This window comes from Agelaius phoeniceus, chromosome 2 (assembly GCF_051311805.1).
Source record: "Agelaius phoeniceus isolate bAgePho1 chromosome 2, bAgePho1.hap1, whole genome shotgun sequence".
Classification (NCBI taxonomy): domain Eukaryota; kingdom Metazoa; phylum Chordata; class Aves; order Passeriformes; family Icteridae; genus Agelaius; species Agelaius phoeniceus.
In genome coordinates this window covers 116,683,238-116,694,848 of record NC_135266.1, presented here as the reverse complement: position 1 = coordinate 116,694,848, position 11,611 = coordinate 116,683,238, and the positions used below count along the sequence as shown (strand labels likewise).

The 11,611-nt window shown below is 55.1% G+C and overlaps 1 protein-coding gene across 3 annotated transcripts; it reads right to left on the bottom strand.

The window, feature by feature from the left end:
* Positions 1-312: 312 nt before the first annotated feature.
* P2RY6 (pyrimidinergic receptor P2Y6) lies at positions 313-7,876 on the bottom strand. 3 transcript variants are annotated; one of them, XM_077174611.1, is made up of 2 exons: positions 7,755-7,876; positions 313-2,604 (listed from the first exon to the last, which is right to left on the bottom strand). In XM_077174611.1, exon 2 carries the CDS (start codon positions 2,547-2,549, stop codon positions 1,560-1,562), a length of 990 nt encoding a protein of 329 aa, XP_077030726.1. In that variant the 5' UTR covers positions 2,550-2,604; positions 7,755-7,876; the 3' UTR covers positions 313-1,559. The 3 variants fall into 3 exon arrangements, with proteins under 3 accessions (XP_077030726.1, XP_077030728.1, XP_077030727.1); XM_077174613.1 differs by lacking the exon at positions 7,755-7,876 and adding an exon at positions 7,547-7,740; XM_077174612.1 differs by lacking the exon at positions 7,755-7,876 and adding an exon at positions 4,304-4,364.
* Between the last annotated feature and the right edge of the window lie 3,735 nt (positions 7,877-11,611).

The window sequence follows — 11,611 nt, the reverse complement described above, 5'->3', positions numbered from 1 at the left end:
CTGCAGGATCCCTCTCCTTCCCAGCCCAGCCATGATGCTGAGATCTCTGAGCATCATCCAAGAGCTTGTGACCACTCTGGACACCCTCCTCATCCTCATGACAGCAAGGAGACACACTAGGACTGCCAGCACTGGATGCTTGGGTGCCCAGGTACCTGAGGAGACACTGTGTACCTGCAGGGAGCAGTCAGGATGGAGCTGCACGCTTGGCCAGCTGCAGGCAGCCAAGCTGGAGGGGTGCTCAACCCTGGAGATTGGAAGCAAATCACTTCAATCCACTTGGGTGTGATTATTATAAGCAGACATGAAAAATGCAGTCATCCACATATATATTTATATATATATACACTGTATAGATACATATACCGTGTTCAGGCAGAGAATTTCTGCACTGGAGAGCCTGGGCTGGGCCACAAACCTCCCTCTGCTCGGATATATTCTATGTCTGTACATACAGTGGGTGTATACACCCATCTGAGAGAGAGCAGGGAGTTAATTCTATACATCCTATATATTAGAGAAGACTCGCAGAGCGATGAGCGCTGCCTCCACCTCACAAATCCCTCCTTGCTGTGAGGGAGCAGCATCCCAACAGAGGCTGGGGGAGCAAAGCTCAAGTCCCAACCCCATGGAGAGGCCAAGCCAGCTGTGGGATGTATGGTGACGTGGCCAGGACACTGAGTAGCTCTCTGTGGAATGCATCTTCCAACTCTGGGTGCTGTGTCCACGTGTGCTGGCTCTGATTGTGGTGGATCCTGGTTAGGAGGTGACAGCAGGGCACCACTGGCACCAGGATGTGCCAGATTTGGGGTGCTGGGCTAAGCAGGGCGCTGGACTCAGATTTATGGAGGTTCCCAGGCAGGTGACAATGCTGCCTAACCAAGCCCATGGTCATGGTTTCAGTGGGAAATCCAGCATGGGTGTTCCAGTTGCCCTGATGTCCCCTTTCCTGGTTCCCAGTCCGTCCAGGGTGCTCCTCTACCATATTGCAGCACCAGTGAGCTTGTGTCTCTAGCTGGTGTGGCCTCATTCCAGCACTGGGGGATAGGGATGTCCCAAAAATGATGTTTCACTAAAACCACCTGTGACACTGATCTTGAGCTGGAGAAGCACATGGTCCCATGGTATGGGCTGAACCAAACCCTCCCCAGCCTTCATGCTGTCCCCATCAGGGAATTTTTAATTGAGTATGGGGACAAATCATCCCCCAGCAGCTCATCCTGAGCCAGGGATGTGTCCTCTATGGAACTCCATCTTGTTCTCAGCAGTCCCAGTGGATTTTTATTGCGTTGGTGGCTTGACCACCAAGGTGCTGAGCTGCTCCAGGTGGGCAAGGGAGAGAACACTGGATCTGTGATGGGGTTAACACTGCACCACCGGATGGAGGTGGATCACCGCAGATCCACCACCAGGCTGGAGATGGGCTGACAGTGCTGACAGCTTGGAGATGCCGTCCTCCTCTCCTCCAGCACGTCCCCGGTGAAGCCATCTCTGCTCCGTGGAGCTTAGAGCCGAAATTGCTCCGCGCCTCGGTGGCACCGAGGTGGCCTCGTCCTCGCCTAGGAGCCGTAGGTGACGCAGTGGTCGTGGCGCCACTTGGAGCTCACCTTGTCGAGGAGGTAGCGCGTGCTCTCGCGGAACTTGCGCTGCGTGAAATAGAAGAGGATGGGGTCGAGCACGCTGTTCATGCTGGCGAAGGGCCGCGTGCACTTGTAGGCGATGGCGAAGGCCTGCAGGGCCGGGCAGGGCAGGGCGGGCGAGGAGCGCACGATCAGGTAGATGGTCTTGGTGAGGTGGAAGGGCAAGAAGCTGATGGAGAAGACGATGACCACGATGATGACCATGCGCACGGCTTTGTCCTTCCTCTTGTGCACGGCCAGGCCGATCAGCTCGTCCTTCTGGCACAGGATGCGGGCCATGCTGCAGTAGCAGGCCAGGATGGCCACGAAGGGCAGCAGGAAGCCGGTGAAGGTGAGGGTGATGCCGTAGGGGAAGTAGGCGGCGGAGCGGTCGGGCGCGCTCAGGTCGTAGCAGACCGTGCGGTTCCTCTGCGTGCCCGTGGAGGCGAAGATGAAGGTGGGCAGGCACTGGGCGATGACGATGAACCACACGGCCGCGCACACCAGCCACGTCAGCTTCTTGCCCTTCTTCTTGTGCCACGAGGCCAAGGGGTGGCAGATGCCCAGGTAGCGCTGGACACTGATGCAGGTGAGGAAGAAGATGCTGCTGTGCAGGTTGGTGTAGAACTGGAAGCGCACGAATTTGCAGGTGAAGTCCCCGAAAGGCCAGTAGTCCTTCTGGGTGTAGTTGTAGATGAGGAGAGGCAGGGAGCAGACGTAGAGCAGGTCGGCCACGGCCAGGTTGAGCATGTAGATGGTGCTGCGGCTCAGCGCCTGCCGCGCCAACCAGATCTGCCCGATGACCACGGCGTTGAGGGGCAGCCCCACCACGAACACCACCGAGTACACCAGGGGCAGCAGCACCTGCTTGAACTCCTCGTGGTAGGTGCACGAGTTCCTCCCGCTGCTCATGGCTGTCAGGTTGGCCATGGTGGCGTTCCCAGATGTCAGTGTCCTCTCTGCTGGTGTGGCCCCTTTGTAGCACCTGTGAATGTCAGAGGGGACAGCTGGTGACTTGTCTGCCTCATCAAAGGGTGAACCTACACTGGTGATCTGCAGGTTGGGGCAACCCCCAGTATGCACACAGGCTGGGGGATGAAGGGATGGAGAGCAGCCCTGAGGACAATTTGGTGGATGGGAAGCTGGACATGATCCAACCATGCACATGATCCCCCAGCACGGGCACAGGGGAGGGGGATTCTGCTCATCTGCCTCTGTGCTCAGGTGACACCCCACCTGCAGAGCTGCCCCAGCCATGGGGACACCGCAGAAGGACGTGGAGCTGCTGGAGAGTCCAGAGGAGGCCACAGAGCTGCTCCAAGGCATTCCCTCTGCTCTGGGAGAGCTGGGCTACCCAGAGAAGCTGCGGCACCCCTGGAAGTGTCCAAGGCCAGGCTGGACAGGGTTTGGAGCACCCTGGGCTAGTGTGAGGTGTCTCTGCCCATGGCAGGGGGCTGGAATGAATCTTTGAGGTCACTTCCATCCCAGACTCTCCTGTGATTCCACAATTCTAAGCCACAGTGATGGATTTAGGCAGAGCGAGTGGGACCGCACAGGACAGCGTGGCGGCCACACTTGCCACCATCCCACGACGCTTTTCCCGGCCAGAAAGGTTTGCACAGGGCCGAGCCGCTGCCAGCCCCCTCCGGCAGAGGAAATTGCGGCAGGATGCTCCGCTGGCCGCCGGCACGGCTTCCTGCGCCTCTGCAGGGGGTGCCAAAGCCCCGCAGCCAGCCGGGCTCAGCCCGGGAGATGCCACCAGCGCCCAGCCCAGCGCGACCCTCGCGGCCGCTTCCAGCCCGAAATTAGCACGGCGACAACGAGCCCAGAGCTTTCCAGTCTAGCCCACCCAGCTCTGAGCAGGGGAGGAGGAGATCTGCTTTCCGCAGGGGCTGAGAGCAGCGTGGCAGATGCGGTGGCACAGCCCATGAGCCCCCGTCCCAGCCCTGGGCAGCGTCTGTCGCCCGAGGGTGCCACCCGTGCCCGGAGGGCTGCAGGTGCCGAGAGCCGCTTCTCCTGCCTCCCCTCTCCCTGCCCTGCCCTGCCCTGCCCTCCCTCCCGGCCGCAGACACAGCCCCGCTTCCCTTGCTGCCCTGGGCACAAACTGCCTGCAAGGGGGTGCCCACTGGGAAGGGGAAACTGAGGCAGGGAGGGGGTGCCCAAGCTCCAGCCAGGAGCACGGGGCACAGGGCACCAGGGAGGGAGAGACAAACGAGTCCAGGGGTCACCCCGTCAGCTTGTACCCCCCCCAATTTCAGATGTCTGGGGATTCAGCAGTCCCCAGAGCACAGCCCAGCCATGGTGTTGGTGTCGGGGACACAATTTTGGGGTTTGTGAATAAGTGCCCTGGCTGCTTCCATCCCCCTGATACCCTGATGAGTCCCTCTGTCACCTCACTGAGCCCTCATCAGCCCCCAGTGCTCCCCTGCATCCCTCTGAGCCCACCACGGTCACCCCACTGTCACCCCAGCTCCAGGCAGTCCCAGCACTCACCTCTCCCACCTCCAAGCTAATAAATGCTCCAGGGCTGTGAACTTCCCTCTCCTCTGTGTACCCCCAAAGCTCCCCTAGGACCCAAGGTCGTGGCAGCACCCACAGGAACCTCTGCCACCCCCCTCAGTGTCCCCACCAAGGACACTGGGGACAAGGTGGCTGGGAAGAGGGGTCCTGGGAGTGCCTCTTACCTCTTGGGGTGCCCCAGGGTGCTGGAGCCACGGCTCTGCCAGGCCTTGGCACATCTGTGGGTGCTGTGCTCGCCCCATTGAGCAACACTTCCCTTTCCTCCTTCACCCCAGGGAATTGGGGAACAGAAACCAGCTGGCAGGAATGGCTCTGCACGGCTGTGGCACAGCACAGATGCCACCAGGGCAGGGGATGCTCCTGCCTCTGGGTGCCAGGATGTGGATGGCTCACAATTATTTGGGGTTTTTTCTGTAGTTTTTTAAATTTTTCCCCTCGTTTTTTGGCCACTTTCCCTCATTTTTGAGCCTTTCCTCCATTTTTGCCTCATTTGCCTCTCATTTGACTCCTTCTAAGTTTGGGCAGATGTTGGGGACAGGAAAATCCCCTGGCACTGTAGCATCAAGAGGAAGAAGATGCTCCAGCTGTGCAGGTGCTGCAGTAAAATGAGGGAAACTGAGGCACAGGTACTGAGTTTGAAGTGAACCAGTGTGACCTACACCCCTTTTCAACATATTTTTCCCCCAAAACACCCCTTGGAGATGTTGGCAGGGACCTGATAAGGACCATGCCCAAGGCTACCTAGGTCTTCAGTTACCGAAAAAAAGGAGGAGCAGCCAAAAAAAGAAGGGATCCCCCCCAAAAAATGGCAAATGAGGAAAAAAACCCTCTTTGTAAGAGAGAAACAGCACTGAACCCCCCTGCTGCTGGGTTTGGGGGGATGGGAAAGCTGGAGGAGAGGAGGAAAACCCAGAACCCCCAGTCCCAGGCTGCCAATGCCCACCAATTAATGAAACCAATTAATGAAACCACACTGAGACCCTCAGCCTCAACCAGTTTCTGTGCCCAGGGCATGTTCCCACCTCATTGTCTATCAGGGTGGATTATCCCAAAAGTCCCTTTTCTCACCCCAAAACCCCATCATGGGAATCCCTGCCAGCTCTTGGGGTGATGGGGCTGGCACCTCCCACATCCATAGGAGCTGGTGCCCTGCCACCTCTGGCTGAAATCCATTGGGAAATGAGACTTTTAGGGGGAAAAAAGGGGGTGCCTGTGGTGTTGGGAAGGGTCAGGATGGGGTCACTCTCAACCCAGAGCTTTAAGGTGCCTGCAGAGCAGGAACAAGGATCAGGAAAGAGAAGTGGAGCTGCTCTGTGGCCAGATGGGGAAGAGATTAAAAATAATCACCCGCAGCCGCGAGCTTCCCCCTTCACGTGCCCCCTCCAACCTCTTTGCTTTCAAACCAAGCCCTTCTCCAGTGGAATTAGCTTTAATTAATACCCTGCTATTGATTGGGAGGGGGATTCTGGGAACTGGACACAGTGGGGAAAGCTTTTGGATGTTGCTGCCCTGGAATAGGATGTGGGGAAGGGCTTTGTCCCTTGGAAATCTTCCTCTGTGGTTTATCTTTCCCACCCTGGTCTTTGTGGCTGGCTGGCAGGGCTGGAAGTCTGGGCTGGTGGAAGTGAAAGCTCCAGCTCAGCAAATTTCCAAGAGCATGAAAAGGGAGATGCTCCATCCTGCATGTCACTTGGCCAAAGCCACCACATCCTTATCCCCAAACATCTCCTGGCTGGTGCCAAAATATCCTCAGGTGCCCATCTGCCCAGTGGGGAGCCAGGCTTGGATGCTTAAGGGGAAATCTTCATTTAGTGAAGCCTCACAGGGTGTAACAGTGTGGAAAAATTGGGGCAAAATTGGGAATTTTGGTGTACTAAACATGGATTGTTTGGCACAGGGTGGTGGCAGAGCCACTCTGTCCTTGGGTGAGCACATTCATCTTCCCACAATTTGGTGCCCCATCATAAATCAGCACCTCAGGGAGGCTCTGGGCAACCTGGGCTGTGATTCCCTGCTGGAAAGGGAATGATGGGGACAGGGAAGGTACAATGAGCTTTCCCAGTCTCAGCTGGCCTATACCTCTATGCATGTAACTACAAACACAAATATAAACATATATCTCTATACATAAATACACCTCTACACATCTCTCTACATATGAATCTCACATCCAACCCCATCTATGGCTCTCCACACACATATTACATATTTATAAATAAATAGAAATAGAAACAGAAATAGGAATAGAAATAATATTAATATATCTCTCTCCACTCACATACACACACATATACAGAAATTTCCACACCCCTACACACAAATATATGTCCCTGAGCACATGGAGTCACACTCATGTTGATACATAACTCCACCCATATATACAGAAATATATTTATACATCTATACACACATGTCTGTGCAGACATGCTCATATATAGGAATATATTTATACCTCTGGAAGTATACATGCACAAATACATATATATAAAAGGTAGAGGCCAGGCTACCTGCACCCACAGCATAAGTGCCAAGGAAAACCAGGTCCCTCGAGCAGATTTAAGCTCGATTTATGTGCAATGCAACTTCTGGCACAGGGCTGATCCCTATGGATGCCTGAGGGATGCAGGCACCCCAGACCATGGGAGCAGAGGGACAGGGGAGAATCCACCCTGCACCAGCCCTGCCAGGGGGATCATGGTGAGATTTTGAGCCCTGCTCCATGGTAAGAGCTGCCAAACCACCCCAAAAGCAAAGCTTCCATTCGGAGCGGCTCTGGGAGCACCGCAAACCCCAGCTGAAGCACGGCTGTTCCCTGGATCTGATCCCATTCTCTCCAGTTCTGCCCCATCCTGCCCAGTTCAATTCGATCTGTTTGGATCCAGTCCTGCCCAGTCTGGCCTCATCCTGCCCAGTTTGGTTTCACCCCGTTGGATCCCATCCTGAGGGGTTCAGCCTTGCCCTCTCAGGTCTGACCCTGCTCTGTTCACTCTGACCCACTCGGATCCCATCCTGCCCAGCTGGGTCTGATCCCGTTGGGTCCCATCTTGCCCTGTCCAGTCCCATCCTGCCCTGTTCACTCTGACCCATTCGGATCCCGTCCTTTCCCGGTTCGCCTGGTCCCGTCCCCCCTCCCCACTGGCGGCACTTCCCGGCAGCGGGATGTGCTGGGAAGGAGCGGGTTCCCTCTCACCCTGTAAGGTCCCATCCCGCCTGGGTGAGTCTGACACTGTCGGGTCCCTTCCTGCCCGGTCCGGTCCAGTCCTATTTTACCCAGTTGGGTCTAACCCTGATGGGTTCCATCCTGTCCGGTCCAGTCCTATCCCGTCCTATCCTGTCCTATTCTGCCCGCTTGAATTCCATCCTTTCCCGGTTCTGCTTGTCCCGTACTCCCAGTACGCGGCACTTACCAGAGCGGGATGTGCCGGGAAGGAGCGGCTTCACTCTGACCCCTCAGGTTTCCATCCTGCCCTTCCCAGCCCCATCCCACCCCATCCTGCCCGCTTCACCAAGATCCCATCCTGCCCGGTTGGCTCTGACCATTTAGGGTCCCAGCCTGCGCGGGTCCCATCCCGGCCCGGCCCGGTGGATCCCGTTCCCACCTTTCGCGGCACTTACCGGCAGCGGGATGCGCCGGGAGCCCGCGGCACGGAGCGCTCGGAGCCGCCGCCGCTCCGCCCCGGGGCCGCCCCGCTCCGCCCCGCTCCGGCTCCGGCACCTGCGGGAGCGCCCGGAGCGGGCTGGGGAGGGGTCACAGCTGGACTGGGGCGAGGCAGGGGGCAGAAACAGCTGGGCCAGCATGGGGGGCTCCCAGGAAAACATCTGGCTTGGGATCTTGGGCGAGCATCTGTATCGGGGGAATTCCAACGGCCCCAAAAGTGGGATTTGCAGCGTGCGATGCCAACGCATAGAGAACAGCTGGATTGTCCTGGCCCTGGGTGTCGGGGACAGGGTCTCCCTGCAGCCGAAGGGGTCGATGCCTCCCGTACTCATTAACCAGGCGGTCAAAGCTCTGCGCTTCCTGAGCAGGGCAATTAAAGAGCAATAAGGCAAAGAACCCCGGGGGCACGGGCTGAGTATGGAATGGCAGATGCATAAACAGCACTGGGATGCTGAGATTCTGCTGGATGATGGGCTTGACCATTCCTTTGCCTGGGTGCCCTCCAGAATTATTCCCTGCTTTATTTTTGGGGCCTTGTGACGGGTCTCGGTGGATGTGGAAGGGAAGGAGGTGCTGAAGGCATTGCCCAGATGGAACACCACACGGGGGGCTCCCCAGTGCGGGGCACCCAAATATGCCGTGAGAAGGTTTGGGTTGTACAGAATGGATGGTGCAGTGGAATGAGGGCATCTGGATCCTGCTGCAGTGGACAACACAGGCTTTCATTGATCCTGGCATGAGCCCACGGCCAAGCTGGGCGGCATGGCCATGGGAGAGATGGGCTCTGGCATGATCTGACACGAATATTTGCAACCACAGCCAGGCTGGAGCCATCCCTCACATCCCGGGGCTGCCCGGGCTTGTGGGGTTGGGTTGGCGGTGGCTCGGTGCCCTGGTGAAATTCCTCACTCCCTCAGCCTCCACACAGGGAGAGGAAAATGGGGGGGAAATGTGCTTTTCCCCAGAAAACACACACCTTGTGCAAACAAGCCCAACATCCGTGTATGGGGAGCCCAGGACTTCCCGCAAGCATCCAGGGAATGCAGCTGAGGATGGATAAACTCATTGCCCCCATGAACTGACAGTGAGGGCATCAATCCCAGCTTCAGTGCTGCCCCTGCCTTTGGGGAAGGCTGGTGTCCTTCTCCCTCCCAGCATGGCAGTGTCCTTGCAGATCCCCAAGGTGAACAGCCGGCTGTCCTGCTGTGGGGACACTGTAAATAGTGGTGGGAGTGTTAAAAAACAGAAAATATAATAGTGGCTCCTGGCTGCCTGCCAGCTCCAAACACCTCCACTGAGCCACAAGCCCAGCCCTAGAGCACCTGGAATTAATGGGAAATCCCCAAAAATGACATTTTAAGCGCTGATCAGGGATAGGAGAGGCAAATTTGGAGGCAGTAGCTGGGTCTAAAAATGAGATTTCATGCAAAGCATTGTTTTTATACCTCTTTTTATTCATACTAAAGGACCATTGGGAAAAATAAGTGGGGAAAGGGACTAGCCTGGGTTCCTCTTGGAGTCTGACCGAGTGAATTAATCCTTGGCAAAAAGGGCTGGCACGGTGGCTGGGTTTGAGTTTCCCTGGTTTCTGTTCCTCTGGCTGGATGCTGCCAGTAACTGCATTAGCTCCTGAGTGCAGGTGACCTTTGCCACTGCTGCTCCCAGGGGTAATTCCACCTTCCCACCGCTATCCAGGCTTCCAGCTGCCAGCAGATCCCAGCATGGTTGGATGTAGACAGGAGTCTCTGTGGTCGAGGCCGGGGAGGCACTTTGGAACTGAGACCGTGGTCTTTCAACGGCTGCAAAACCTCCTGGAGGTGAAAAGCAGCATTTTTCAAATGCTGAGGCTTTGTGAGGATCTCAGGGCTGGGATATCCCCACCACCAGACACTGGCTGTCCCCATGGAGCGGTTCCTCAGAGCTCTCAGGTTGTTCCCCAGCACAGACATGCAGGGATCAGGCTGGGTCCCTTCTGCCTCGGGCTCCGCCGTGTCTCACCAGACCGGAGACGTCTTGCATGAAGAATTTCACTACATCTAAAAGCTGTTTATAACGGAAATGGAGTTAATTTCTCATGTCCTGACAGCTCCAGCCTGCCAGGGTGGTGGATCTGGTTGAGCTTGCTCGTGAGGAGGTCACATTTGATGACAACTTTCTCTTTTTAAACCAGCTCAGACAATATGCTCACCCCAGACTCCTCCATGGCCATCTGCTATCCCAGCACCTTATGAGACCCTGGATTTTTGGCAGAGAAGGTGTTTGGTGCAGGAAGTTTCATCTCCTGAGGTCTACTCTGATGAAACCCTGCACCTTCTTGCTGCAACCAGAGTTCACCACAGCCAGAGCAGTGCAGCCAGCTGGGGTGAAGTCAGACAAGTCCTCTCACTGCTGGACTTCTGAGGTGGAGAAACTGGTCACCCTCCAGTGCCATAAGGGGACCTTCACAATTTGGACCTTCACAATCTGGACCTTCACAATTCAGACCTCCATAATTTGAACCTTCACAATTTGTGGTCAACTTTGTCTCTTCAAGGACAGAGCTGGGGTCTGGGATGGGGACGTCTCCAAACTTTTCGTGGTTGAGTGGAAATCAAATGCCTCCATGTTGGCCACAATCCCTCCTTGGGCTCCTTGCCCTCCATCCTGAAAACCCTTCGGTTTTCACCTCTATGTGCAATTTTTAGCCTGTGCAACAAGTCTGTGCATTTCCATAATGGGAAATTTATGCATTTTCTTAAGTGATTTTTCAGGTCAATTGAAGTTATTTCCTCATTAATACCATTAAATGCAGCACTGTTGACTCAGTTTGTCCATGCCCTTGCCAAGGGCTGTAGGAATGGGGCCTTGGGGATTCCTGAGAACCCAAAATAAGGCATGAGGCATCTCAAGGCAGCTTCAAGGCATGAGGCATCTCCCAGAGGGAGCAAAGCCTTCCAGAAATTCAAACTCAGAGCATGGACCATTTGCTTCCCAGGAGAATACAGGGATCTGCTCAAGTCTTGGGCTGGTTCTCCCTTTTCTGCAGGTGGGTCCATCACACCCAGCCACCACAGCAAATATTTAAACCACACTTCCCTGTTCCTTCCACTGCAGAGGAAATCAAACTGGACATTTATTTTGGGGAGGAAAAAAGCCTCTGTTTCATGTCTGACATAACTGATGATGTTTTCTGTGAGGGCTACTCAGATGTCTTTACTTCTCCCTTTCGATTCTGCTTCTCAGAAGATCACGCTGTGCCCTTGAAGAAGATGAAAGGGGAAGGCATGTCCCAAGTGACTCGTTTGTTTAATTCCAAGAATTGGTCTCTTTTTGATAAGAAGGAAAAGACTTTTTTTTTCCTTTTTCTGTGGAAGAGCAGAATTACGAAGACAAGGCGGAATTGAGTCACAGTTTTCTCTTCTGTCATTCATAGGTGGGCAAAAAAAACCCTCCATCAGTGCTTGAGGTTTGCATTCAGCTAAACCAAATATGATGGCAATATTTTATAGGAAGATCTTGGAGATATCCCAGGTAATAACACCCCTTGATTCAGGTAGAAGAGATTTTTCTGCTCTGCTTGCTGGGAGATGACTGAACCACCACTTGTTGGAGGTTTTACTAGGAGCAGCCCCACAGAGGACAGTTCCACATCCTCCATTCCCAAAGTGGAATTATTTCCATTTCTTCCACCACCTAATCTACCAGAAAATCCCTTGGATCTGCTGCTGTGCAAGAAGAGAAGGGCTCAAAGCTCCAGCAAACCCACTCAGGACTTGCTGTAGGGTTTTCTTGGTGTTATGGGCAACATTAGGAGCAGGAATCAGGGGTCTGGGGC

Bases quoted from the DNA above. Each gene is read 5' to 3' on its own strand.
- P2RY6 (XM_077174611.1), bottom strand. From the start codon at position 2,549: ATGGCCAACCTGACAGCCATGAGCAGCGGGAGGAACTCGTGCACCTAC.